Here is a 27,076-nt window from a genome sequence, read left to right on the forward strand (position 1 = left end):
TTTATCTCCTGAGTGTCGACACCTTTTCGCAAGACGTTCAGGGGCAGTCAGCTGGTCTGGGGCTCCGCTGTCACCTCCACGTGTCTCGGCACGATTGTTCGAGGTCTACATATCTAGGGGTGCAAACAGGTACCGTGACCTCACACAGAGGGGTATATAATTTGTGCCAGAGTAAGGTTTTTCTCGATGTTAAACGTGCAATTATAAAGTAAATATATGAGAAAAAAAAGGAGTCCCCATAGTAGTCATTCCAGAGGAGGACGGTTGTGATTTCACTTCTAAATTTAAAAAACCTATGGGAGTGAGCGTTCAATTTAAATTACTGGATCAAAAACAGGATTGGTGGTTCTCCCTCTCGCCCTTTTACGTACTTCCAGCTTGCAGTTGTGTGTATCCGTAGAAAAATAATTCAAAAAGACACAAAAAATGGAGATTATATTAGACTTGATACCCTGTTGCCCATCTTTTTTTCCCATAAGATTGCTACAGTTGGCATAAAACCAGTGATGTGTTGATCCTTTCAAATCAAAACATGACACTCCAACAATGGCGTTGGTGCTGAAGTAAATGTAAAAGAAAATCGAATCGAACCCTGAGTTCACTATCGAAGGACAAATCGAATCATGGATTTTTTTTGGGGGGGAGGGAGATCGTGACACATTTTCTGATATTTTTATCACTTTGCTTTGTGCACTGAAATTGTGAAGCTGCATATTCTTGGAGGAGGAGGCACTCCGAGGTTAAACTTGAACATTTGTACCTGCTGACATTCAGATCTCACAACTCTCTGACAGACATCATGAGGCGATAAAGGACAGGAGAGGCAGGAAAGAGGAGGAAAATAGGGAATAGGAGTTATTGATTTTCCAAAGGAAAGTGCTAGTAGAAGGCTCAGAACATGCAGAGAAAAGCAACAGTTTACTGAAGGGCTCCTGCACCTAAAAAAGCTACTGTGTCGGTGGCGTTCTCTGCACTGACATCACTGAGTCCTGTTTGTACTTGCACATGACCCCGAGGCCAGCCAGGTAACTTTTCAGAACAGCTAGACAGTGAGAACTGCGGTTATTGGTGAAGCACACACACTTAAGAGATACAAATGTGCATTATCCTTTTTAAATGTGCATGTCCAACATAGAGTCACACGTTCCCTGGGGTAGCCTCAGTTCACAGGGGTTGTTCAACGGTCAAATACCACAGCAAAGGAATAGGACGACAATGGCCCTCGAGCAATTGACACACAGAGAAACACACAAAGACAATACAACTAACTGCTGTCCACAATTCCCGCAAGCATGTGCTGTAATGGAGAGGCTCCTTAACGACACACACATTCAATAATACACAACAGAAAATACGCAAACATTTCAGATTCTGGTCGGCAATTTGTCAGGTACTTTTAAAATGTTTAAGTGATTCTGTTAAGGGGAGAGTGATGAGTCATTGTTGTGGTATTGTTGCTGACTAAGCCAACAGTGAGCGGATTGTCTGTGGGAACAAGCGGCCGTCCAGACTGCTGGACCGATGCAATGACCGAGGTGCTCTCATTTTCATTGTCACGGTTCCCGGGGCCTGACGGCACGTCTCGACACGGCCTCAGATTTTGGCCCGAGCCCGATGATGTAAGCGTGACCCTTTGAACAAATGTCTTGTTTGAAGGAGACAGCGAGAGACAGCGGACAGACACAATAGTCTCTATCTGAGGTTCTGGATTGAGTGTTTTTTTTTTTTTTAAACTGGGCAATATGGATAAAATCTTCAGTGGCGGTGTATCTAAGCATGTTCTGTAAATTCAATTGAAGAATTATTTTTGGGAGATTAACGATCCACTTCTCTTCCATTCCGATAAAAGACCAATAAGAGTAGAGGATGCAGTCTTGGTTTTCAGTTTTTAGAGACTGAAATGTCGCCAAACCAAGGACATGTTGAGTCTGGATATTGTTGTAGAACTGCATCATTACGAATTCATTCATTCATTTGAGCTGCAAAGTTTTGGCTATGGCATTGAAGTTGCATTATAACTACTCTTAATTCAAAACGAGAATTACTGCACCAGTCACGTTGTTGTTCCTGAGCTTATGTATTGAATAATAGCTAGAACATTAACTTCATAATTTCAACCTATTAGACATTTATGTAAAATGCTGTCTGATTTATCATATGGGTTGTTGAGTAATGGCCAAAACTATGTTTAGTGAGGTCCTTGACCTTTGACCTTAGACCACATAGTTCAAATCGGTTTGGATCCTTGGGTCCAAGTGGACATTTGTGCCAAATTTGAGGAAATTCCCTCAAGGCATTCTTGAAAGAATGGGATGTACGTATAAATGGACAGACTCAAAAACATAATGCCATAATTCAGGTCAGCGGTGTCAGTCCAATATCCAGATATATCCAATCGGTCCCAAACGCTATCATTTATAGGTAAAAGAAGAAGATGGGAATGTCTGTAATCCGGCCCAACCCTGCATGCCAAATAAACTATTTGCAACTCTGGATCCAAAAATGACCACGACAACAAATGCCCGAGATTTGAGCTTTCTTTGCAGCAAAGGTTAAGGGTGAATGGAGGAATGCATGCACAGAAAGAAGACAAAAGGGGGCTGAGAGAGGTTATTTGGAGAAGGCTTAAAATGTGGAGTGAAAGAGCAGTTTAAGGTCGGCATAAGGCAGGACGGAGAAAAGCCTTCGAGGTAAAGCCTGTGGACAGTGCGTGGGTGGTGCCTGCTGACCATGGGGTCGCTCATTAACAGCTGAGGAGGCCAGGCATCCCAGAGTCTCGGGCAATTGTGTGGCTAGCCCAGGTGCACGGCCCATTCAGAGCACAGGAAGCCCCCTTTATCCCCGGGCCTTCAAAATGGACAGAGAAGCGGTCAAGGGGGGGTGAATATGATCCTGGACGGAGAGCAACAGTCACACTCTCGTCAGCGGAGTTATTGTGGCGTGTGTTTACTTAACGCTTGACTAAGACGCAGTTCTGCCCTTTTATTTTGTCTTTTTTTTAATTTTTTTTTTTAATGATATCAAAAACACGTCACCCCTTTTCACGCAGCCTCCTTCGAGTCCACATTCTTTGGAGAGACGAGCGAGACTGAATGAGAATTAAATAAGCATGTTCAGTAGTTGTAAAGACTCAGGTGGGAGGTCTTGCTGGCCATAAAAATGGCCGGATTCCATCACTTCCTCCACACTAATTACCATACACTTGGCGCAAGTGCCCTCCCCTTTCCTCGTCCCTAGGCCCATGCTTCACTACCTCTGACACACATACACACACACACACACACACACATTTATATGCACAGAGGCACAGTTGGGAAATGGTTAACACTCCAGCCGTCCCCTGCTGCCAGTGAAAGCCCACAAAACAATGGAGACATTGTTCGAGCAGGGCTAGGCTCTAGACTCTGAGGCTGTGTGTGCGCGCGCGTGTGCGTCCGTGTGTGTACGCACGTGAATGTCAAGGGAAGAAGTTGGTGTGCATATGCTCTTAACATTTGCATGTTTCTGCCCCAATTCCCATGATGGCAAATTAAGAAACGTGAATCAATAAGAAACTGTTTAAGATGCCTTTATATCTCGTTCCGGGGGTGCCACGCTTTATCTAAAAACTGAACAAGAAGTCTGATCACATGACCACGAGATGAGCCAAATGATGTCACGACATCACAAACATGAGCCCGACTCCAGCTGAGTCCTTTACTGCATCACTGTTGATGATACAAACATGAATCAATCTAGTGTGGTATGTTATGCTGTGTTACGGGGTTAATACAATAATTACCGCCTAAATAAGTGTGAAAAACATACACAGACTTCCTAAATTCCTCCACCAGTATCCACAGAAGGCTCTTCAAGTCCACAATGTCAAATTAAAACATCACAATAAAAGGCAAGTTGACAAAGCAAGGACTGTTTGTGATCTTTCCCTCAGGAGCTGCGCGAGGCATAAAAAAATGTTTCTTGGAGTCTCTCCCTCAAAAAACACACATCAATAGGTGGATAAATATTGAATAACTTTCGGCCAATGGCATAAAAGTTCAGTGGCGGCGGGTTTCGAGGCTGCCTGCGGGGTGGTCAGGCACTTCAAAAAGGCCCTGCGTGGCCCCCTTTGAGGGCATGGTAAACAGGGGCATACCGTGTGCCCTCGGACTGACCGGCCTGCGCGAGGTCACTTCCCCTTTTCTCGGCTCATCCTCCAGCGCTCCGCCTCGACTGAGCCTCCCAGCCGCAAATGAGACCGCCTTGTCTGCCATGTCCACGTCTCCTCCATCCTCCTCCCCTCCCTCAGCCACAACAGACTTTATCTGCAGCCATCTCTATCTCTCCTCCAGTCTATCACTGTCTATTCTATCGTTGTTTCAACTGTCTCAGGGTCACTTAATCTTCAGATCGCTGTTATCTAGCAGGCCAATCGGCGGCTGCTTATCACTGCCAATGCAGCCGGCTAGCGCTCCAGGCAGGGAGAGGTCAAGGTGTCTGAGTGTTTCCTTGCATTTGTAAACAAAAAGAAACTACTGTTTACAGCCCAATTTATTGATAAGAGGATCACGTACTGGTACATGCATGCCTACATCTTCTACGAAAAAAAAAACCTCAACTGATGGAGTGACACCAGTGGGAGTCCGTGTGGGGCTATCATTGGCATTCACGATGCTGTCCGCAGTTGTCTGTCTTTTCTATATGTACAACAGGCAGTATGATGCAAACCAGGGAAACATTCAATCACACTTCCTTCTCAGTCAGAGGTGGATGCCGGCGCAGGATGGTAAGAGCGGCAACAATACAAGCTGCATTTCACATTCAATTTATCACTTGTGCTAACAGCAAGTTGTGTGCCTATGCCGCGATGCTGCAATGCCTCTGATCTTACCAGCCTGTGTATTCTATCAAACAGATCACACCAAGGCTGGGCAATATGAGCACTAATATTACAATATATTCCCTGATATTGATCAGTGTCAGTACTGATCATGATATTGTTTAATGGGGGCTCCAACTGCTCCGTTCTGTTGTCGCTTCTGTTTTGCACTTGGAATAAAAGCACAAGGAAAAACTCAAAAATGTCAGATATCAGGTTGTTCGTCATCAAGTTCTGCTGGTTTTTTTTAAGACACATCTTGAATTATTTTGACATGTTGTGGCTGAAAATGACCTGAAATCAAATGTTTCTTTAAAATGTATGTTTGAAAATCTAACACAAATCCCTGGATGGATGGCAGAACATAGTGTTTTAACCGCACCACAGGTGTAAAATGCAGATTGCAAATGAAAATTCTGTCACAACTTAGTGTTACTTTAAACCGTGCCACATCTTCATCTGGCCTGAAATCACATGCTTTCTGTACGCTCTGTGACTTTTCCGCATTTTCATAGCACGGGGCATATTTTTAAGTGATTAACACGTGTTGTTCAGAAAAGCTCAGTCTTTTGTATCACAGTCACTGCATTGTGTTGTTGTGAACGTCTGTACTTCAGCAAGGCTTATTTTTTCCATCTGGCTGGTTGTCCATCTTTGTTGTTTCAAGTTTGTTTTTGCCCCAAAGCCAGTGTCTGTTTTGTGATGAGTTGCTGGCATTGCCTGTTTGTTCTAAGCCTGTTAGTGTTGCACGCTTGACTGTTTGTATTACAACTGTCTGTGTATGTTGTGAAAAATAGATGCCTACGTGTATTTTCCCGAAAATAAAACCAAAAACTGTTTTGTTGTAATTGTGGATGAGTTCAGCACGCAACTTGTCAATGAACAATCGGATTTAAAACGAAAAAACATGATCCAAGGGGGAACATAACATGCGTTTCGACGTCACTAATCCATTTTAAGAAGTTTGAGCGGCGTTACACTTTTTGGTTGCTCTCAAACTTCCTTTAAAAGTGAGTTGTACAGCAGGAGTTTAGGTGGATGTGAGGTGGGAAGTATTTACAGCCATATGACTCATAGCAGGATAAAACCTCAAGTATTTACCTGCAGCTTTTTGCTGCCTACGACCAGTTTAATGACTTCATAGGAGTTGGTAACTCTTTTCTCAGCGTCTCCTAAAATAACAGAGTACGAAGAGGCCCCTGAACTCTTTGGTATAAAAATAACACCAGCATCGCAGGGAGAGATAAGGAGGGCCTAAGCTGGGCTTGTTTTGTTCAGAATAACACTGTCATCGCTCGCTTTTTTGTCTTAAACACAACTTTTGACAAGGTTCCTGTTTCAAATAAACAGCCTTGTCGCCTCCTGCTATTTTAAGACGTGCTTAACTTGAACGGGCAAAACACCAAGAAGGCCCTAGCCTGCCAACTTTTGAGTAACTGTTCAGGATGGTATTTATTATAGACCATAAAAGTAACTTATATGATCAAATGTCAAATGTGACTGAGAGGGACAATGTGTCTCGACGGCGTAATTTGTGCGATTAAAAAAAAAACGTCACTGCCTTCCGTGTGAGCTCCAGAGCCATGACAACTACTAACTGTATTGTTGCATAAACAAAAAGGGTCAACGGTGTATTATTAGCTCCGGCGCTGAGCTGTTACCACAGGAGATGTTGTATTCATGAGCACACCAACTTGGAGAGCTTCTCCATCTGAAATCGTTGATGCGCTTTTCAATTTTTCATTTTCATAACGATATGTAGAAGATGCGTGACTCCAAAACAGAAGTAACAACTGTGCCGATAAATGGCCGAGGGCATCCGTGATCACCTCACTAATTCTGCCCAATCCCCACTCTCATTGATTTTCCTGGCTCGCTAACCCTGTGACCACATACGTACACCTCTCTATGTTCAACCTTTCCCTGACCTCCTGAAAACTTCATGCCTTTGGCTAACTACTAAGTTCACGTTCCAACTGTTCATTCTAGAGCTGCTTTCCTCTTAGATATCGACATGCCTGGGGTGGATGCTCTGTTATGTGCATCTGCTGCATATGCCCCTATCTCTGTCCAGCCAACTCTCCTGCCAGACTACTCCTCCGACTCCGCGGATAGGGTAATCAATGTTGAAGGAACGCCCACACTTCCCTCAAAGACAGCATGTTAGCAGCCCAGCATTAGCTCACTCTCGTGAAAAAGTTGACAACATCAGACCAGTTTTCCATAATCATCCAGCTCAGTGCAAGGCCAGGCTGGGAGTTACCGTTTCCTCTGGGATTAAAGGCGACGAGGCTGTCCTAAGAACAACGGCTGCACCTGCCACAGTGGCGACCCCCGAGTCACGATCGCCACCTGATCGCTCACTAACACACAAACTTTCTGGGATTCATCGCTGCCTCCGTTAAAACCGACTGTTAGTGACTGAGATTAAACGGTAAATGCAAACAAATGTGCAAAATGGAAGGGCTTTAACACTGAAGCTGTACACAGGACGGATGAGAGAAGAAGAGTTTGTCTTTCTGTCATAAATAAGGGAGGAAGAGCTGGTGAAAGAGGAGAAAGTACCGGGCGGAGTGCTACTTACAACGATGTGTGCCGGTGACGGGGACCTGGCATCTTTAAGTGCTTGTCTACTTTGAAGACTTCCTGGTTGAACATCTAGCAGGGGCCATTTCATCTGTAGGTACTGAATGGCAGAAAAGGAAACAGAATGGAAAGAAAGAAACAAAACATGTTAACAATGCAGAAAGAAAACAACCAAAAGAACAAATTAAAAAATAGGACAAAAAAGGGGGGAGACAACATTTCTTGACAGGTGTGCGGGTGTGGAAACTCAAAAACATGGAAGAGCAAACAAAGATCTTAAGGCGGATGGTGGATGGTGGTGAGGATGGCCTCGAGCATGCATTGGGGAGTCCGGCAGCAGTGCACACAGTAGTTGTGTAAACCAATTTATGCTTACATTCAGACACATACAGCACAAAACTGTTAGTGAGCTAGGCTCCTTCAGGTATTTCCAAAACAAAAACTTTTAATAAAGCAGCTGAAAAGGTGACTTTGGATTCCATGAAGTCACTAATTTGGAGCCTGGCAGGGCAGAGGTTAGGGTACTGTACACAGCTCAGGGCTTTAAGATGACCTAATGTCATAAAAGTGGCTGTTGTCAGGCTTTTATTGGAATCCATAAAGAGGTTAAAGCGTGGCAGCTAACCACACTCCTCTGAGGCTAAACCTCCTGACTGCTCCCATAAATGATTGACTTGGCCTCTATCAGAAGTCTCCCTCTCTTTCTCTCTCTCTCTCTCTCTCTCTCTCTCTCTCTCTCTCTCTCTCTCTCTTTCTCTCTCTCACCAACACACACACAAGTACACAATAACAGATAAGCAGAAACAAGGGTCATGAGAAACATCTGTCTTTGTGTTATAAACTTGGGTGGAGCCCTTTTAATTTCACATCATGCGCCTTGCTGACTGTTCTATCAAAGAATGGTCTACCTCGTCTCTCTTCCTGAAATGAGCAGGTCTGTCCACATATTTCTACATCTAATGTAATGACAGGCAGTAAGTTTTCAAATCACAAAAAAATGCAAAGATTCATGTGGAAATGGCCATACATTAGGTTCCTCTGTGGATTCTAACACTGCCTGGTGGTGACCTTGCAACAGTATGTGGTCCAGACTCTGCTTATCAATGTCAAGGCCACCTAATTTGAGGGAAAGAGGTAACAGCAGCTGTTTCAGCTCTGAGGCCTTCCGATGGGCTCTGACTAAGAGATGAATGGCCTAAAAACCGGTGGTTCCATGGGTTTGAAGAGTCAGGGTTAGGTTTAGCACTGAAATTTGCAATGGCACTTCAATTTGCATCCTAAAAAACATACACCAATAAAAAGTCTTACCCGGAAAAAACTACTAAACTACAACGTAAACTACAGCATTTGATAACATTTTGTTACTGGTTTACTCGGTTGTGTTTATCTCAGGCACATTTCTTTACTCATGGGTTTTGACTGTAATGCGTGGTCTGATGCAGCAGTGCCCATTATCCAAGATGCATTTCTCCTATGGTAGACAATAAATAAAAACTTCTAACTTTGGCAATAAAAGAGGTTTGTCTCAAAAACACAAATGATCTTTGGAGGATAAGAGTTAATTTTAAGGCTGTGGCGCTGCAAATACTTAGCACAAAAGATTAAGCACTGTTACACACTATATTTGGTGATATTAGAGCCGGACCCAAATATTCAACTATTCGGATATTCGCATTTTTGCTTTCTTGCTTAATGTAGGCTTGGGATTACAAACATGCATACATGTGTTTTTATTCAAAATTAAACCGAAAAACATTATCGAGCATAAATTCCTTTGCGAGACATGCTCAGCTCTCCCTCCTCCCCCAACCAAAGCTTTGGATATTTGCTATTGATTACTAAATAAGCCCCAGAGCCCAAAAAATTGTATTTGGGACAACAGTCCGACAGTTGAACTTGGACTTGATCTGTGTCTCTCCAATGCCATTTGGATGCAAACCTTCAACATGATCAAGAAATTCTGCCTTTCCTCTCAAGAGTCCGGAATCTGTTGCTTGACTTGGAGCTATGCGATTCACATAAAATCATTTTTCAGGAGTGACAAAGTGCTTCTTTGCAAGAATGACATAAGACCTAGGCAGCTCATGCAGTCCTGCTACATTTCATAATTATCTCATGATCATTATTGGCCCGCAGCCCAGGATCTTTTTTGGCACTTGGTGACAAAAAGTTTAGACATTGCCGCTTGATAAACGACATCAGTGCAACGATTCAGTTGTCTTGCACAACCCACAGAGGGAAGTAAGCGTTGGTTCTCTGGTAGTACTGTGGTGATGCAGGTACATTAAAAATAGTTTCTTTGTGCTGCCATCCAGCAAGGGTGACTGATAGTTTGTATTCATGTCTGAGGGCGCGCGCGTGTGTGTGTCGTATGTGTGTCAGAGCCGGTCAGAGAGTGAGTGTGTCGCGACCCTTCCTGAGACTGTGTCTAAATCAGTGGTAATTAGCGAAGAGTTCACTGTGGGGTGCCTGCCAGTGGTAGATGCTGGAGGGAGTTATTGACTCCATGTCCTCAGTTACAGCCCCTGCAAGGGAAAAAAAAACAGTTTGCTGCCTGGTCTTTCTCCACCACTACCACTCATTTATGACCCCGAGACAGTTTTTACTGCTAAAAAACAGGGTTTGTTTACGCTTGTTTGTATGTCCTGAGAGTGGAAAAAGGAAAGGTTGTAAAAACTCCAGAGTTGAGGTCTTGCGGGTTTTTTATGGACCCCCCACACTGGGTATTAATTGCCATGAAGGGGAGAGAGGAGGAGGGGGACGGGGAGGGGGTGGTGTTGTAACAGTAAAAGAGGAGGAAGAGAGTGACGGGGCTGCTGTCATCTATGAGGTAATTCAAGACAGTGTCCATTGGTGCCAGAGGGGCTAGGAGACATGGCAGCGCTGGAGAGAAAGCGGGGGGGGGGATTGTGAATCCAGTCATGGGAAAGTCCTGCCATCGCGTGTGCACACATGCTCACACATGCAAATATTCAAACACAGCTGCAGCCGGGGAACGGGGTCGAACAAGAGGACGTTCTGAGTAGGTGGGTAAGGAGGGTGAAGGTGACACCCCTGAGTGTGGCAACGGGGTAGAGAGACACTGAAAGACTACAGAGAGAGGGAGGGTGTCGCAGCGCATGCCCTGACAAGTGGCTCCACTTCAGCCCTGCTATTGCAAATGTTCTCACACACTAATCTCTCCTGCAGGTTTTACAAGCATGCCAAGGAAAACGGAGCCCTGGCAAGCGCCGGGCTTTCCGACCACCCCCTTCTTGGCCTCCTTCCTCTCTCTCCACCCGCCCGCCTGCCCTGCTAACGGACGCACCGCCTGGGCTTGAGTAGGCCATGACCTCTGACCCCTCTCTGCTGCTCCAGGCCCCTCCCTGTTCCCCACTCCACGACCTGAAAACTCTCCTGCTATGAGGGGGCCCCCCGGGTAACTCAAGAGCCATTCCAATGTGACAAATTGCTCCGGGAGTTCCAGGATAACTCTCTCCTCTCCTCTGTCTCTCTTCCTGCCCCGACCCCACCTCTTGCACACACACAAACACTGAGCAGCCCCCCTTTGACAGACCCCCACCCCTGTAAGAGCCACCCAGTGGTTGTGCTCCAGCTCCGGGTTGTGTAGCAGACGGCTTCTCCTTTTCCCCTCTCCCTTTCAGCCTCCCTGCCCCACCTCCCCCAGTTCCCTTCCCCTTCCCCTTCCCCTGCCCTGCGCCCCTCCTCACCCAGCCAGCACCACAATGGGAGCTGAATGACTCAATTGTCTCTGATGAAGTGAAAGACAACGGAGTCCTCTAAATCCTTACAGAGGGATGAACTCACTCTCACTGTCCCGAATTTGCTGTCCTCCACTGCTTTCCCAAGCACAAGAAGGGGGTTGGTGGTGAGGGGCGGGTGTTGTTTACAAGGGCTAATGATTATTTGCATTATTGATTATCTTGTGTGCAGTTTATTTTTCAATTAACCAGTCCATAAAATTAGCCATGTTTAGTTATCAGAAGTTCCCAGAGCCCAAGGTTGTCTGCTTGTCTGACCTTTTGTCCCAAAACACATCCAAGAGAAATAAGCACCAGAACTAACACATTTTGGATGAACATTGATGATTGACACTATATTTTTTTTACTGAGGATCATCCAATTATCAGCCAATAATCAGCACTGGTAACTTCAGCTATGAAAGTGCAATATTTGTCCCAAGAGTGAAAAGACACTGTGGTGCAGCACGAGCCATTGGAAATAAAATCTCAAATGCAAATGTATTCAAATACCATTTATCAGGCTTGTTGATAACACGTGATCAGTAGTGGTATCAGCCCTAAAAAGACATATCAGTCAATCCCTGTTTTTTTTTTATTCTGTGCTCAAGTAGGTGCTTTCTACTTACTAGACCTACCCACCTATTTGTGAGTGACTGCTGCTGCACCAAATTTTGACATGTTATGGGCCACAGAGTGTTAACCCAGATCCACACTGACTGTCATCACAGTGACAACAAGCTGGGGCCCTGGTCCTGGTGTCACAGCTCATGGCAGAGAGGAAGGAGGCTGGAGACAAACAGAGGGGCATCCAGAGCTCTCACACATCATCCTCACGTCTGCACCGCAGCTTCCACCACTGTTGTTACTAATTCAACATGCTGGCAGAGAAGCAATTTGGCTTAAAACACTCCTTCCTGCTACCAGTGATAAACTCTGATCTTTCCAAAAATAAATTTTCCACATCCTATCAAACATTAACCAAACGTCAATATGTGCTATTGACAAAGAAGTGGGGAGAAGTCTTACTCATGAATCTTTTATTGTGAATGACACACGCCGAAAGTGCAGGATTGTTCTGCCCATTTCTGGTCGGCAACCAGCTCCTTTTCCATCAAGAACACATCTGATGTGTTTATCACATTCGGCCTGGCGGCTGGGGCAGCAGCCACCGCACGGCTTGTTCGTTTTGTTTTGGATTAAGAGCAGAGGGCTTCAGACCAATCAAACAAACAGAGCTCCTTATGTGCCAATGTGGCTCCCAAACACTGGTCCACTTTCCAGCAGGGAACCATGGGACAGATGACGAGGACCGCTGGGGGCTCCAACAAGCATTCCAGCCATGTGAGCAATGTGAGAAAGGAGGGGAGATGTACACACACAGACAGACAGATAGCAGCTTGGGTTTAAAGTCAGCATATGGATGCTGGGTGTTGCTCTAGAGAGTCCAGCAGATCTTCAACCCATCTGTGGCCGCCTCGTATCACAGATATGGCCTCGCTCTACACGGGCGCCACGCAGATAACACATGTACATTCGCGGTGACCCCTGTGACATACTTTACATGCTTACTCACTCATTCACACCTGAACAACAATGCTCACCCACATTTGTGCAGCCTCTGGTCGACAGGCCTGGCAGCTCCTCTGGGAGAACGCAAGCTCAGAGATGGGATTGACAGCTTGCAGATTACACCAATCAGACTGCTACTATAAAGAGCTTTATTTAAGTCTGAAATGATCAAGGCTAGTAAGAGGAGCCCATTCAAAGCTCTGCAAGTAAACTGCACAGAGCTTAAAAGATTAGTTCATCCAGTTTGACTACAATGTTATCCCTTTAAAAACGAGAGCTGAGCATATTGTCTTGATCTGTTGCGGAGATTGCCAGCAGTCTTTGTCCTCACTCACAAGTGCACGAGAGGAAGCAAACATGTGCTTATACAAACACGTAATTTGTCGAGGAGGGGGCAGTCATTTTCTATAATTGAGGGAGGGAGAAGCTTAATGCAACACAGGCCCTTTGAAATTCCCCCTGGTTAGTAAAAAGAAATCAGCATCCAACTCAGCAACATGATACATAGTTGTGCTTGTTTCTGTGCGCATGTCTTCGGAGGAATGAGATGACTTTAACGCGAATGGAAGAAGAATTCCTTGACAAAACTGGAAGAAAGTTAGCTGACACAAGAGGGCCCATCATGGCTGCTTTGGTTCTGCTAATGCACATTTTATGAGTAAATATTAAAGAAAAAAAAAAAAAACACCCCACCTGCTCTGATAGCCAGAGGCGTTTTGCAACCAGGAAAATAAAAGTGGAATGTGGGAAGGCCTGGGGTTTGTGTGCCCTGGGGCAGGAAGGGGTCCGCTGGGCCCATATTTACTCCAAAGCCAGAACCGCTTGGGGGTTCCACTGGCCCTGACAGCACTGGGGCCGCCGACCTGATCCAAAACCTCCCCTCCTCACCTCCTACCCCTTCCCCCTTTGCCAACAGTCTCCACCTCAAACTCCCCTTCTCTCTCTTTCTTGCAGAACAACTCAACCTGACACTTTCATATGAGCCTTTTCTTTTCCCACATGGGGAACATGCACGTGACTTCTCCTTTCTCAACTCAGACTGTACTCACCCCTTGAAAAAAGGCTTTAGAAACAGGCTTGTGAAACAACTATTGTTAATAATATCTCAGAAAGCATTGCAATCTTTGACAACAAAGGGGGGAATTGCCTGGTTTTTAACTGACATATTGGACTTATTTCTGTGAACACTTGACTTTTATCTGGCCTGTCCTGGAAGTTAGTTTCGCTCTCTTAAACATTGGTTCATGAGATAAGTATGGCTTTGCTGTGACACTGTTTACTTAGCAAGTGTGGACAAATGTGCTGTTCAAACACCAGCTGATTGACCGGAAAGTTTCAAAGGATTGCACAACACGTAGTCGACACATTTTCTAACAATCACAAAGACACAAAATTGTCAACCAGTCGAACGTTTCGCGAAAATAGAGTTGACTGCCTTTAATTAAATTGATTGGATGATGATAGACTGTCGCAAAGATTGCACCCTCTTGGAAGCGCGTGCAGTGTTCTCAAAGGAAGTGTGAGGGTGACATGATTGCAGTCCGAAACACCACCAACTTCTCAACAAGCCTCAGAAAGTAAACAGTGTTCCATTTCTGACTTTTGCACCCCCCTTCCTCCTTTCCCACTGTCCCTCTCCCTGTGTCATTAAGAGTATCTCTTGGCTGCTCTATAAATATGGTGGCAGGGAGGGTGAAGGCCAGCAGGAGCTGGCTGGTCTTCCATCAGCCCCGCTAATGAACAGGCGCTCTGGCACCTTTAGCATCAGGCTCTGCTGCACAATGCCTCCGCTTTCAGGTGTTTCTCCCGCTTCACAGAGCTGATATTCTATCTTTTCTTTCTTTCACTTCCTTTCTTTGTTTTGTTTTTTTTTTACTTGGACACAAATATAACTTGGCTTTAGGGTTTAGGGTTTTCACTTGCCTCTATAATCCCTAGGGTGACAAATGTAGTCGGTTGCGTGTTACAGCGCTGGAAGCGCTACAGCTTAATCAAAATGTCTTACTTACTCCTATTAGGGATGTAAACGGAGTTAACTTAATTAATGAACAGAGTGGGATTACTCGTCAATACTCTGGTCCAGTTGTTTTTTTTCTATGGTCTGTTTTTGTGTTCATGCCACATGGGCTAAAAAGATATCTAGATGCAGAGTTATGTTAAAAATAAAAATATCATAGATGAAGATTTTTTTTGGCGTGACCCCAAAACATCTTTTATGCAACTGCTAAAACTGACAAAAATATAAAGAGAGAAATATTATCACTGAGGTGCTTGATGAAATCACAGGCACGATAAACAAGCTCCTCCACTTTCCTTCCTATTAAGATCTTTCAGTCATCCATGTAACAGGATAACTAAATGCACTCAGTCAAGGGCAAGCGGATTTACTGGTTTTGTCTTGAGGACATCTTGTCACTTATCAATTCCGAGAACTCATATGCATCTTGGATTAGTGGCACAACTACTGCTACTTTCCCTTTGAGATTTGTTTCTAAATAATCCTTTTTTTCCCTTTTGTGTTAGCTTGCCACATATTAATTGTAGAGGCTCCACATCCAGAGGTAAGCTGATGGATCGACAGGCCAAAGATCAGGTCCTGGACCTTCCTGGCTGGAGTCTCGCACACACTGACCTACTTCTACGCAGCGGTGAGCAGGCGTATCTGCGGGCCTAGGTGTGCCTGAACTCCTTACGCAAGGCAAGGGCCACGGGAAGGGAGGAGAAGAGGGTTGGGCGTCTTATGCGCTCACTACATGCTTACCTTTTGTTTGCAGGAAGCCGGGTCTGAGGCGTAAAGGGGAGAGTTAAAAAAAAAAAAAAAAAAGGTGAACAGCAGCTGAGCTCTGCTGAGGGAGGAAAAGTAAGCTGATTGCAAGCGCCCACATTGTGCTGGAGAACGCTGTATTTGGTATTGTGCTGGAGGAGAGCTGAACGCTGCCCTTGATGTTGAGTGTCTGGTTTTGTTCTGCGAGAGTTCACTATGAATTAGTTAAACGCTAGACTGGATATAAGGATGCTACGAAACATGCCTCAGAGGGAGAGAATGTGTACACTCTGAGGCTTCACAGAGACTTCCGATATTCTGAAAACACTACACACTATCACACAATCCCACCTACGCATATTCATCAATCAGAAGGCATTATGTTGAAGGCATCACACGCACACACCAACAGGCAATTAATCTTCACAAAAAAAGCATCATACGAAACCAACAAACATTCAGCCTGTTCTGTGTCTCTTTCACACTTGCACATACACCTTGAAGCAGTTCAGCCTCCATATTCATGAGGCCTACTCCCTCAGCATACCTAAAGCCGGGGATTTTCAAGGGGTTTCAACTCAAAACTCAAATATGATTTTAGGTTATGGATCTGTAACCCAACCCGCGAGGCTAATGCATCGACTTCAAGCTATCTATTTTGGGTTCAATTAGCTTTAACCTCACCTATTATTGTTGTTATGAAACATGGTATTTACTATGATATCGTGCGTGAAAAAAAACATTCCCACACAAGCAATTACATGCACGCTCGCACAGTGGGGTACTGCTGCTTTGCCACGGTAGCTTAATGAATAAATAAGTAATAAGGGCTTGGTTATTGGAGCTCATTAAAATGGGAGATGCTACCGTGACAATAAGACCTGAGGAGGGTCAGGGGAGGCGTCCATGGCCCGAGCTACACGGCCGCCTCCCCTCATTCCTCCACAACCTGACCACGTGCCCCCAGCGCTCACCTCCAAATCAACTCTGTCGACGATGCACGACAGAGTCCCCCCCCCCCCCACAAACCTTACCCTCAGCATCCCCACCTTTCCTGACACAGTAGCACACGCATCTTCATGCACGTACGAACACACACACACACACACACACACCTGCAAGCGCAGGCTCAAACACACACACACCTCTCTCATGGTTAATTACCACTTAGCTCAATCACATGGTGATCCGTCCAGAAGAGCCACCCCCACCCTCCTCCCCCGCAACACAAACAGCAGCGCACATGCCAATTATTGATGAATCTTTAATATGCCGTTTTACAAAGTCTCCATCTCATTTCCTACCACTGAGCAGGTGATTAGTCTTCCAATAGGACAAGTAATATGAAAAAAAAAAACAGCTTTAGCATCTAAAATGCAACATGCATAAGCTTGAGATGTAATTAATTAGCTTAATGTGATATCATTGCAGGGTTGAAATAAAGTGGCCTGAGCCATTTGGAGAAGACAGCTAACTTCATTTTTTTTTTTTTTCCGCTCCTCCTGCCTTGCATCTCCAGCTAGCTCTGTCTAAAAACCCCCGCACAAAAATCCCACGCCGCGATAACATGTCAATAATGAGCTGAGGCCATCTATTGATCAGCTTAATTTTGCATCTATTAGCTAGGGAACGGCTTGCTCCGGGGGCGAGGGAAGCCAGGCGCTAACACGCACCGACAGGCTGGATGGAGATCATTACAACTGATGTTCACACACACGCTGTGATTGACATGGAGATAAGGCAGGGGAGAGCCCGGGCTCGCACGCCTCCCCGCACACTAAGCTAATGATACACCAAACGTGTGCTTGGTGTGTGTACGGCGGTGTGTGTGTGTGTGTGTGTGTGTGTGTGTGTGTGTGTGTGTGTGTGTGCGGGAGCATGGTAGAGAGCGTCTATCTAGAAAGAGAGTTGGAGCAGGGGGAGAAAAAAGAGAAAAAAGAGGAGAAGAAAAGCAGGCCACACGCCTTTGCTAATTGGCTCAGTCAGACAGGGAAGCTCATAAAAGACGAAAAAGCATTTAGTGGAGCACCTCAGCTTTCTGGATCGCCTTATCAAGTCTGTGTCATTTAAATACCGTTGACTACACCACAGAGAAGCCCGGCTTTGACCTGGAATGCACGGCTTCATCTGATACTTCCTTAATTTAGAGAGTTTGCATAAGAAACTCAGTCGAGGCATTCATTATGAAAATCGTTTGTTTTTCCCCTGCGAACGTATGATTGTGAGCCTCATGTGCTCCGTGTCAACACGGCAACCAAAGCAGATGAAAATAACGAGAAAAAAAAAAAGGGGAGAGACGGCCTTTCTTTTCCTCCGAGTTGTTTCCGACTCCCCTTTTCTCACATTCTGAAGAGGCGCCGTGGCGAGGAGGGATGGATCCATACAGAGAACAATATGGTGCGATGCCCTTTTTCCTCCCGCCAACCTCTCCACCACCAGCGTGGCGGCGGCGATAGGGCCCCGGCTTGGCATTGATGCAACCAGCTGCAATATAGGATGCTGCATGTCATCCACACAGAAATGTAGGGGGAGAGAGAGGGAAGGGAAGGGGAGGGCCGGGCCGCTGGAACTGCACCTTTTACCACGCCATCAAAAAGAAAACGGCTGAATCTTTGTGTACACCATCTGCACGTCTGTGGTTTTTTTTTACGGGGAGGAGGTCTTGTTTTCGATGCCAGATAGATAGATAGATAGCTCTACGGCGGTGAGGTCAGAGGCACGAAAAAAAAAAAATACAAAAAAAAAACCTTTGGCTACAAACTGTGTGTTTTTGTCAGCTGAGGGATGCAGCGGAGGGATCGAGGGAGCAGCGGGAGGAGGGGAGGGATGGAGGGAGGTGAGGGGAAGGGTGGGGGGGGAGAGAGGGAAAAAAAAAAAGCCCTCAGCCAAGCCATCAAGTTGAACATTGAACTTCACAGTAGTAGCTGCCTTTCTATGCCTCTCCTTTTGATGTTACCTCCAAAGCAAAGGATCAAAGGCTTGGAGTGTGGCGTGGGGAAGTCCCAAGCTCTTAGCCTGCCAGCCTGTGATATATGCAAAAGTCTACGCCAAAAGAGAGGGAGCGAGCGGGGCAGAAGGGGAGAGAGAGAGAGAGAGAGAGAGAGAGACGGAAATAGAGAGAGGGGGGGGGGGCTGGGTAGAAAAAAGAGAGAGAAAGCTTGCATGGAATGTGGCTAAATAGTATGTTTTGTGTCTAATGAATGACAGGGGGTGACGCAATTGGGCAGGAAGTGGCGGCGTGACGTAGAGCTGGAGCGAGGTGAGCGCGGAACAGAGAGGGAATGGAGATGGAGATGGGATGGGGAGAAGCTGGCACAACTTCCCCCACCACCCTCCCCCAACCCTCAACCAGCAACGCAGGACAGCCCCCCCCCCCAAAACCCAGCGTCTCTCTCCTCGACATCAAGGGGGCGAGAGGCTGTGTCGTCTCGACATAAATATACAGTGTGCCGTTAAAGCGGGGGACTACAGTAAACACACGGCACACGAAATCCTGGTTGTCTCTCGCCGGAGCACAAACACACAACACATACACTCGTGCTGTGGGCTCAGCTGGGCCAAAGAGGGGAGCAGAGGTGTGCTAAACTTGACAAATCTCTACGAGACAAACACAATCCGCGCACACACACAGACACACACGCTCGCACACACCCTTTCCCCAAGGCTGTAGGATTAAGAGGTCCAGCTGGCTGACAGCAAGCCCTTCCTTCCCACGTATCCCGTCGATCTCAACCCCCACCCACCCCCACCACCATCACCACCACACTCTTCACACACACCCAACCTCCGCAGCCCCTCCCACACCTCCACCCCCGGGTCTGCCAGCCCATCCAGCATGCCAGGAGGACACACCTGAATTTGACATCGATCGGCCCCCGAGTTTCACCTCCCTCTGCCCCGTTCGCACTCACACAATAGGGAGAAAAACAGACTCTAGAGTGTTCAGGCAAACAAGAATTCCCCAAGAGAAATATAGATGTTGGGTGGAGAAGCTCAAGAAGAGCCGCCGAGCCACAGCTACACATCATCAGCACCATCCATGCTCTTGTCCATCCATCTTTCCCCCCGGCCTGAGCTACTGCTTGTATTCCTCAAGTTTCCTTGAAACTCGTGGCCTTGAGAGATGGAGGAAGGAGTAGGAGAAAATGAGAAGTGGAGGGGGGCAGTGTGAAGATAACATATAATGAGCCCTGTTGTTGGAGGAATAAGAGAACGTGAGACGGAAAGAGCAGTGAAAGAGAACGCTGGAGTAGGAGGAAGAATATAAACCTTAGCGGGATCTCAACCCCCCACCCCACCCCCTCCACTTCACAACAGCTGCCGGGTCACTTTACGAACGTCTGGGAGAAAATATGCAGCAGGGTGCTGTTTGAGTGTTACATGATTTTGTCGACAGGGAAGCATGTGGATGTGAATGTGCAAGAAAATATCCAGTATTTGAATATGTGAGATGACTGAAAGTTGTTGGAGATGTTCCTATACAAATTGTACCTTTGCGATACTGATTCTGAATACTGAGTGGTACCCTAAAAAACTTGTCCAGAATATCTATTAACATTATTGTTAAACAGCCATGTACAACAAACCTCTGATGGATGGACGATAGCTACTGCTGTATGGATTGACTCAGGTTAAAACATGGAAAATAAACGACTAGAATGGCATTCAGTAGAGTGCATACCTCCGCCATCCCCAAGCAAAACTAAATGAATAATCCACCTGATCCAGACTTTTATTGGGATCCACATCAAACTGCACTGTCACAGATACCAGCCACTTATTCCCTGCAAACTTAAAGCACATATCTTGCAAGTAAGAAAAAAATGCTGGATCCATCTCTCCATCTGGATCCGCACCAAAGGTTTATTGGGTCTATTCTGGGTTGAGACCCATCCTCCATCCGAGTTCATGGGAATCTGTTGAGCAGTTTTTGAAACCAACCAACAGAGATGGTTAAAAACCCTAACCTCCTTGGTGGAGACAATTGCATACAGTGAAGGGAGGTCATGTGTGAAAATGAACCCAAATCTCAACAAATGTAATGGCTAACATGTGCTTTAAGCTAAAGAGTCACGTTTCAGGACCAATAAATTACGTAGTACTGAATCACTGCATCACTCATGTTCTTGCCAGTACCTGATAAATCATTTTAGGCAGAATATCAGCCATTTTGGAAGACTTTATTGGGTTCTGTTCAGCAACTCTTGCATGTCAGCATGCATCTGGCCCTGGGGGGATCGAAGACGAATGAAAGAAGCGGTCAACACTAGAAGATAAACAGGAATCCGAACGATGCTGGATTTTTGAGCGTGATACCAATAATATTTGAGAGTTCAACATGCCTTAAAACCACTCACTCCCAAAACCAAAGAGCAAAGAACTGGGATTTAAAAATTCATCAGAAGGTGAGATCTGTGAAGGCTCTGTTGAGTGGGTGTTTTTTAAGGAAGCGAAACATGTAAATCGACTTCATGAAGCACCACAACAGGTTCTCTCAAATTCACCTTCACCAGCATGACCATTTCATGCTCAATGGTGGGAGGTTGGACTCATTAATATTGACTGGATAGTCCAAGGCTATGACAGCAAAACATATGAATTCTTCAACCTCCTTGTTACCTGGAGCCAGAGGTGAGTGACAGGCCTAATGTGGAAAAAAGACTGGGCATGATTTAGGTGAAGTTTGGGTGAAGACAAAACAAGAGCGTAGGCAGCGGGGTCTCATCTTGGGTTGTGATCGCAACCAGAGGATGCTAAAAATGTGCTTAGGGCTGCCTCGCCCTGACGGAAAGCTAATGAGAACAGAGGAAAATCTATCCGGCAAATTCACCATGATGCCATCGACAGAGGCAGATCACTACCGTGGACTGGGGCTGGGTTGGGTGTAGAGGCAGAGAGAAAGAAAAAAATAAAATAAAAGCAGACAAGGCAGTGGTGTCAGGAAAGAATAAGAATTAGGGAGTGAGAAGTGGAGAAAGAGGAGAGCAAGAGATAGAAGGGAGGGGAAAAAAATTCACAATGATGACACGTAAGTGCAAAGAGCGATTAAGGATTTACTTTCAAAAGGACTCCCATTGATCTTTTTTGATAGACCTGCAATAAATCAAACCGGATTGACTCGCATGAGAACCAAGCCTAATCCTTTAGTCAGATCCAGGAGAACTCCAACCAAACCAGCTGTTAATTTAGGCTTTACAAGATAAAGCGGGAGAAATCCAACCTGATGTACCCTAGGGCAGAGGCTTACATCATCTCTGTAAAGCAATCAACTTATTGCCAGTTTGGAGAGGTAATCAGAGCACATACTGAGAGAGGAGAGGGAGAGAGGGGAGGGATTGCTGGGTGGAGAGAGAGTGGTGGTAAAAAGAGAAAGGGAGACGAGAGATGGTTGAAGAGATTAAAGCGAGGGAACAGAGGCTGAAGAATGTAAGAAAAAAAACAATCCACTTTATGAATGTTATTTAAAAAAGAAAACTGAAAATTCAATTTTTTTCAGCTTGCTGGCCAAAAAACACAAGTCCTCAAGACTGAAACAATGAAACTTAACTTCGAGAGAAAAAAAAAAAAAACATGTTTACACAGAGTACATCTCCAATTATCTCCAGAGGGCTGAGATGAAACAGAGAGGAGCTAGCTAGCTGCAAACAGTAGCTCTCCAGGCTGACAGCAGGGAGTGGAGGCAGGCTTCAGCTCTCCCCCCGCCATCCTCCACACCACCCTGTAATTTCCCTGGAGGCCGGCCCAGACCTCGTCCCCATCCCCAGTGGCCGGTGCCACCTCAGCCGGGTCCTGCCAGCCGCGCTGTGGCTGCTCCATAGCACAACCATAGTAATTAAAATGGTTATTTTTGTTTGGGGGGAACAAGAGGGATTTTTTTTTCCAAGCTCTGGGCGGAAGTATTGCAAGACACCATCCAGCCCACACTGAGTAAACCACACTGATGTCTTTTTCAGTTGCTCATTCTGTGTTTCTGTGTACTGTATGTCATCAGGGTACTATGGGGGTTTTAGTTCCTCTTCTCAGCTGGGTGTGTGATACCGCAATGGAGGATGCAGGAGATAAAGCCCTGAAAACCACACCAACAACCCCCCTTGTGAGCACACTGGCACAAAGACTCATTAGCTCACCATCTCCCCTGTCTTTAATGTCCTGTTTACAACACTAAACAACCAGATCAGGACTGAAATCCAATCACAGAGCTTTGCAGGGCCCTTCACGTCGGCCGCGCAGGAGAGCTGAGGAGAAGCAGGCCTTGTAGTCTCTGGACTCTATCCAAGGGAAACCAAACCTCGGGAGTCAAAACAAAACCACACATAAAATCAGAGTTAAAACAGCAGCCTCTATTCAGCCCGTCGTGACCCCACCAGCGCACACACACACACACACACATAAAAAAAACATACACACTATTCGGCCCGTGCGTCTCCACCAGCTCCTGGTTACACTGCATGCACACAGGGATCACTCCGACTTCAGCCAGGCTACTCTCATATTGCCAAATTGACTGAGGCTTGGTGACTCGGGTTTTGACACGGGCTCGTTGGTGTGTGGGAATACACACACACACAGGACACATCCATGTAAAGGAGACTGCCACTTAAGCTAGACTCACATCAGCCTGCGCTATCTTTAGCAGCTGGGCTAAACTGTTAAAACCGCAAAACAACTCCCCCCCCCCCGCCCCCACAGCCAGCCTCCCCCCGACTTCAAATAAGACGGCCTGGCTCTTTGGCAGCGGCTGCCCACTGGCACCTCCCTCCACAGCCACAAGGTCACACGTTTAATTACACAGAAAGTAGTAATCTCACCAGACAGATGGCAAGCAGGCCGCCTCTCAATTACTTTATGCCCAATTGAATCATTACTGATGTTATTTGCTAAATTATGGCACAGAGAAAAATACCACAAAAACTGGATTTCTGCGACAAGTGGGAGGGAGGGGGGGAGGGTTACGGGGTCGTGGCAGTGTTAGGACGGGGAGGCAGATGTGTCTCTCGCCAAGCAACTGTGACAGAGATCAAAAAGGCGTGAACAACACAAGCGCATGACTGTGTTAGCTTTTGGGAAAAAAATTGGAAGTTTAATACCACAGTGATCAGTGCCAGAAAAAACAGACCCTTATTTTTCTCGAAACCCAAACTGGTACAGAACATTGGCCTATGTGGAAACAGTCGGCTCCCGGCAGCCCAGTTGAGGAAACCGCATGACAAGGCCAATTTAAAACGTGAAGAAAGTGTCTGTCTCTTAAAAGAGACCCAAGGAAAGAGAGTTTAGAGTTTTTTTTCTTTTCTCTTCAAGACAACCAGTTTGTCATTGGGGAGCATCCCAGTGGGCTCGACTTCTTTCCTAAGCCCCCCCCAACACCCCCTCCCAAAAAAACGGCAAGTGTGATCGGTCTCGTCTCACAGTCCACCCCTGCTGATGCCTCACTCATCGTTTCTCAGCTCCTTCTGCCAATGGCTTCTGTGAACAATTAGAGGTTGACTTTCCCAGCGTCTCAGACCACAGCATCTCAATCTCTGGCCAGGGAGCTCCAACAGTCAAGCTAGCCAGCCAAGAAACAAGATTCTCCTTAAGTCCAGGCCTGAATTTTGCTATTTATTCAAACACTGACTGCTAGCGAGGCCTCTCTCAGACTGTTTATGATTTAACACTACCACAGAGCTAAATAACAGCAAATTAACGGTGCTGACTGGCCTCATTAATGTCAGGCATAAAGTGCTTCCAGCGAGATCTTTTCTGAATGTGCGAGGCCTACCACTAATGTTAACCCAATTACCAAAGCTTGGTTCTCGGGCATACCAAAAGAGATGAGGCTTTGGACGCATGTTATGACTATAAATCTAGCTGCCTGTTGGAGTAGATATGGGTGTCCAGGGATGGGAGTCGATAAGATGTGGTTAGATTCTTTACAGATTCCCTTATTGAATTCTGATCCATTTTAGTCAAGGTGGCTATGGCAACAGGATGTGTATCAACATCTAAAAATGGGTCAAATGAGAGATTATTTGTACAGTTGTTGCATTCATTCAGGTTTTCTCGGCCAAAGAGTCTGCCTGCATGACTCTGATGTTAATCTGAGTGTCAAATATAAGTAATCCCTGGCATTTAAAGGTAGGGAAGAAAGACAGATAGCTGATTGTTGAGTCTTATTCCCAAGTTGTTAAAAATATCAACGCTTTGGGTTCTTTTTTGGCCCAAAATTCTAATCCAAAGTGTCTGTATTGTAACAATCAACTAGGTTTTCCGCCTTCCCTGCCTTGAAGCCGATGTGGTATATAAATATGTTTCAGAATGCAGCCAGTGTTTCCACCCGGACTTGAAACCATCTACAGACATGACAACTAGCACTGTTGTCGTCTTTCCTCGTGAATCGTTTTTTTTCTCCCCTCCACCTTCTGACCTCTTCTTGTCGAAGGTTTCCAACTACACTTATGCCTCACTTTGACTATCAATGTTTTGCAATGCACAACTATCAGGAAAACACAACGGGCATCAATAAAAGGAAGCAAGAAGCTGTAAGGCACACAATGGATCCCACAATTAGGAACCAGCTCTCGATTCAGGTCCGTATGTGTGCCAAAACTTTATGTCTCATACCAGCAGTAGCCAAATATATGCCATGTTAAACAAAACTACATGGTATACAGCTGAGGCCAGTGTTCACTTCTAAATTTACTATGGCATAAGAGAAAGGAGATTAACATGTTGGTTCACCAGCTTGAATAACTTTTCAACCAAACCACACAGTATGAAGCAGTATGAAGGTAGTAAAAAAAAAACATTTGTCCTACTGGTGATCGTAACAAGTCTGGCAGCTCGCCACTAACGGGGAACAGTTGTGTTGAGAGGCACGTATGTAAAATGATCTGTGGGAGCATATCGAAAACTTCCATGCGTTTTCCTGAGGAATTGCACTGGCCCACAGACGGCAGTTGTTCTCCCACGAGGGTGGGCAAGCATCTGGGAAGAAGCGAACAGACAGGCGGAGCAGGAGAAGAGGATGACTAGATCTGCATATTTACAGGGTTTTCAGATTGCAGTCAAAAAGCGATCCCAAAAGGCGAGCTGAGAAAATGAGAAGAAAAGGGTCCGTGGAACTTCCCCTAGAAGGCTCAGAGGGCTTACAGTAATGGCTCCCAGGCACTTCTACAACCCCGTTATCCTGAGAGGACGGGGGAGGTTTCCTGTTCAACTTTTGAGTTGTGACATTGCTCTCTGCCTGGGAGAGAAGCTGCACTGCTGTTACTGTAGGAAGTACTAGAGACAAGTTGAAGGGGCATTTTTAAATGATGACTTTGTAACCTGTTAGGGAGCCATCACTAATATGTTATCTGGGTTATCAAAATTAAAATGAAAATAAGACTGAATTTAATGGTCACACATCAAAAAATGCTATCAAACCAGAATAGAAACAAATCTTTATGAGGCTCATTTTGCGCTTTATAGTCTTCATTAAGCACCAGATACTACATAGTGGACTATTTTTGACACTGAAAGCCATTACATGCCTCTTGTGGTTGCTGGTGCTCACAAGCACATGACAGTTCTCACGTCTGCAGTGATGTAATCATAGCATGAGTGCAGATCCTATCTGTCAAACTTCGAAACATTGCAGATGCGGTGCGTTAGCCGCCCATTACACACCATTTGGTGTTGGATTCTCCAGTGTGTCGATGAAATAATGAGACAACAGATAAACTGGACTTTGTGAGTATAAGTTTGTTTAGATAGCACATAAAACATTGTTAACAGTGGGTTAGGAGGGGTTTAATTCAGATCACAATAACAGCTCTGACTGTAATATTATAAATACAAGAGGGCAGAAAGTATGTATTGCATACTGAGACGCTGCAGAAAGGTGCATGCACAGGCGCATACGGCACACACACAGCACACACACACACAGCATTAAGCCGCATGACTGCAGTGAAGCCTGCACATTTGATCCCTCAGTGGCAGGGAATTCTAGCTGATGCTGTATCCCAGTGGCCCACGCTCGACTGTGGGTCCTGCAGTCTTTCCCCCAGCTGCCGTACGGCAGGCATGGGTGGCAGCGCTGGCACCTGTCTTTGACAAGCCTCAGCATTCACACTGACTCTGGTTTCCTGAGGCCGGCTGCCTGACAGTCAGGTGACAAATGCTAACAAACACTGCCTTAGACACAGACTGCAATATGCATGCACACGGACAATCCGAAATCTACAGAAGCAAGAGGCACTTAAGTACGGCCCCAACCACTTAAAAAGCATCGGCATCATAGTGAGAGAGGTCCCGGCCTCTCATGTTTCTCTGTCTGATAGCAGACCCTGCCCTGATTCAGGCTGTGGCTTGGAGCTGTAAACCAAAGCTTACCTCAACGCCTCTCACCCGCCCGGCTATGCTCTAACCAGAGTTTTTGCATACCGCTCAGCTTGTGTAACTGTTGAGTGGTTTTGCTCCAGCGAGACAATGGCTGTGTAACAGACTAAGCAGAGCGAAGCCATCTAATGTCAATGAGTTGCAAAGAGTTGATTAACATAAATCTGTCCACGCTGCACAAGAAAAACAGACGAA

General features: G+C 45.8%; 1 protein-coding gene across 31 annotated transcripts in view; it reads right to left on the minus strand.

The window, feature by feature from the left end:
• Positions 1-27,076, minus strand: part of tcf7l2 (transcription factor 7 like 2) — a 93,306-nt gene that overhangs the window by 52,211 nt on the left and 14,019 nt on the right. For 28 of the 31 annotated variants that reach the window (XM_037080542.1, XM_037080550.1, XM_037080547.1 and 25 more), the window contains exon 4: positions 7,443-7,544. The exons of the other annotated variants lie outside the window; for them this stretch is intronic. In XM_037080542.1, coding sequence (XP_036936437.1) covers positions 7,443-7,544 — 102 coding nt within the window. The remainder of the gene's footprint in view (positions 1-7,442; positions 7,545-27,076) is intronic. 31 annotated transcript variants of the gene reach the window in all.

Source organism: Acanthopagrus latus, chromosome 20 (assembly GCF_904848185.1).
Source record: "Acanthopagrus latus isolate v.2019 chromosome 20, fAcaLat1.1, whole genome shotgun sequence".
Lineage (NCBI taxonomy): Eukaryota > Metazoa > Chordata > Actinopteri > Spariformes > Sparidae > Acanthopagrus > Acanthopagrus latus.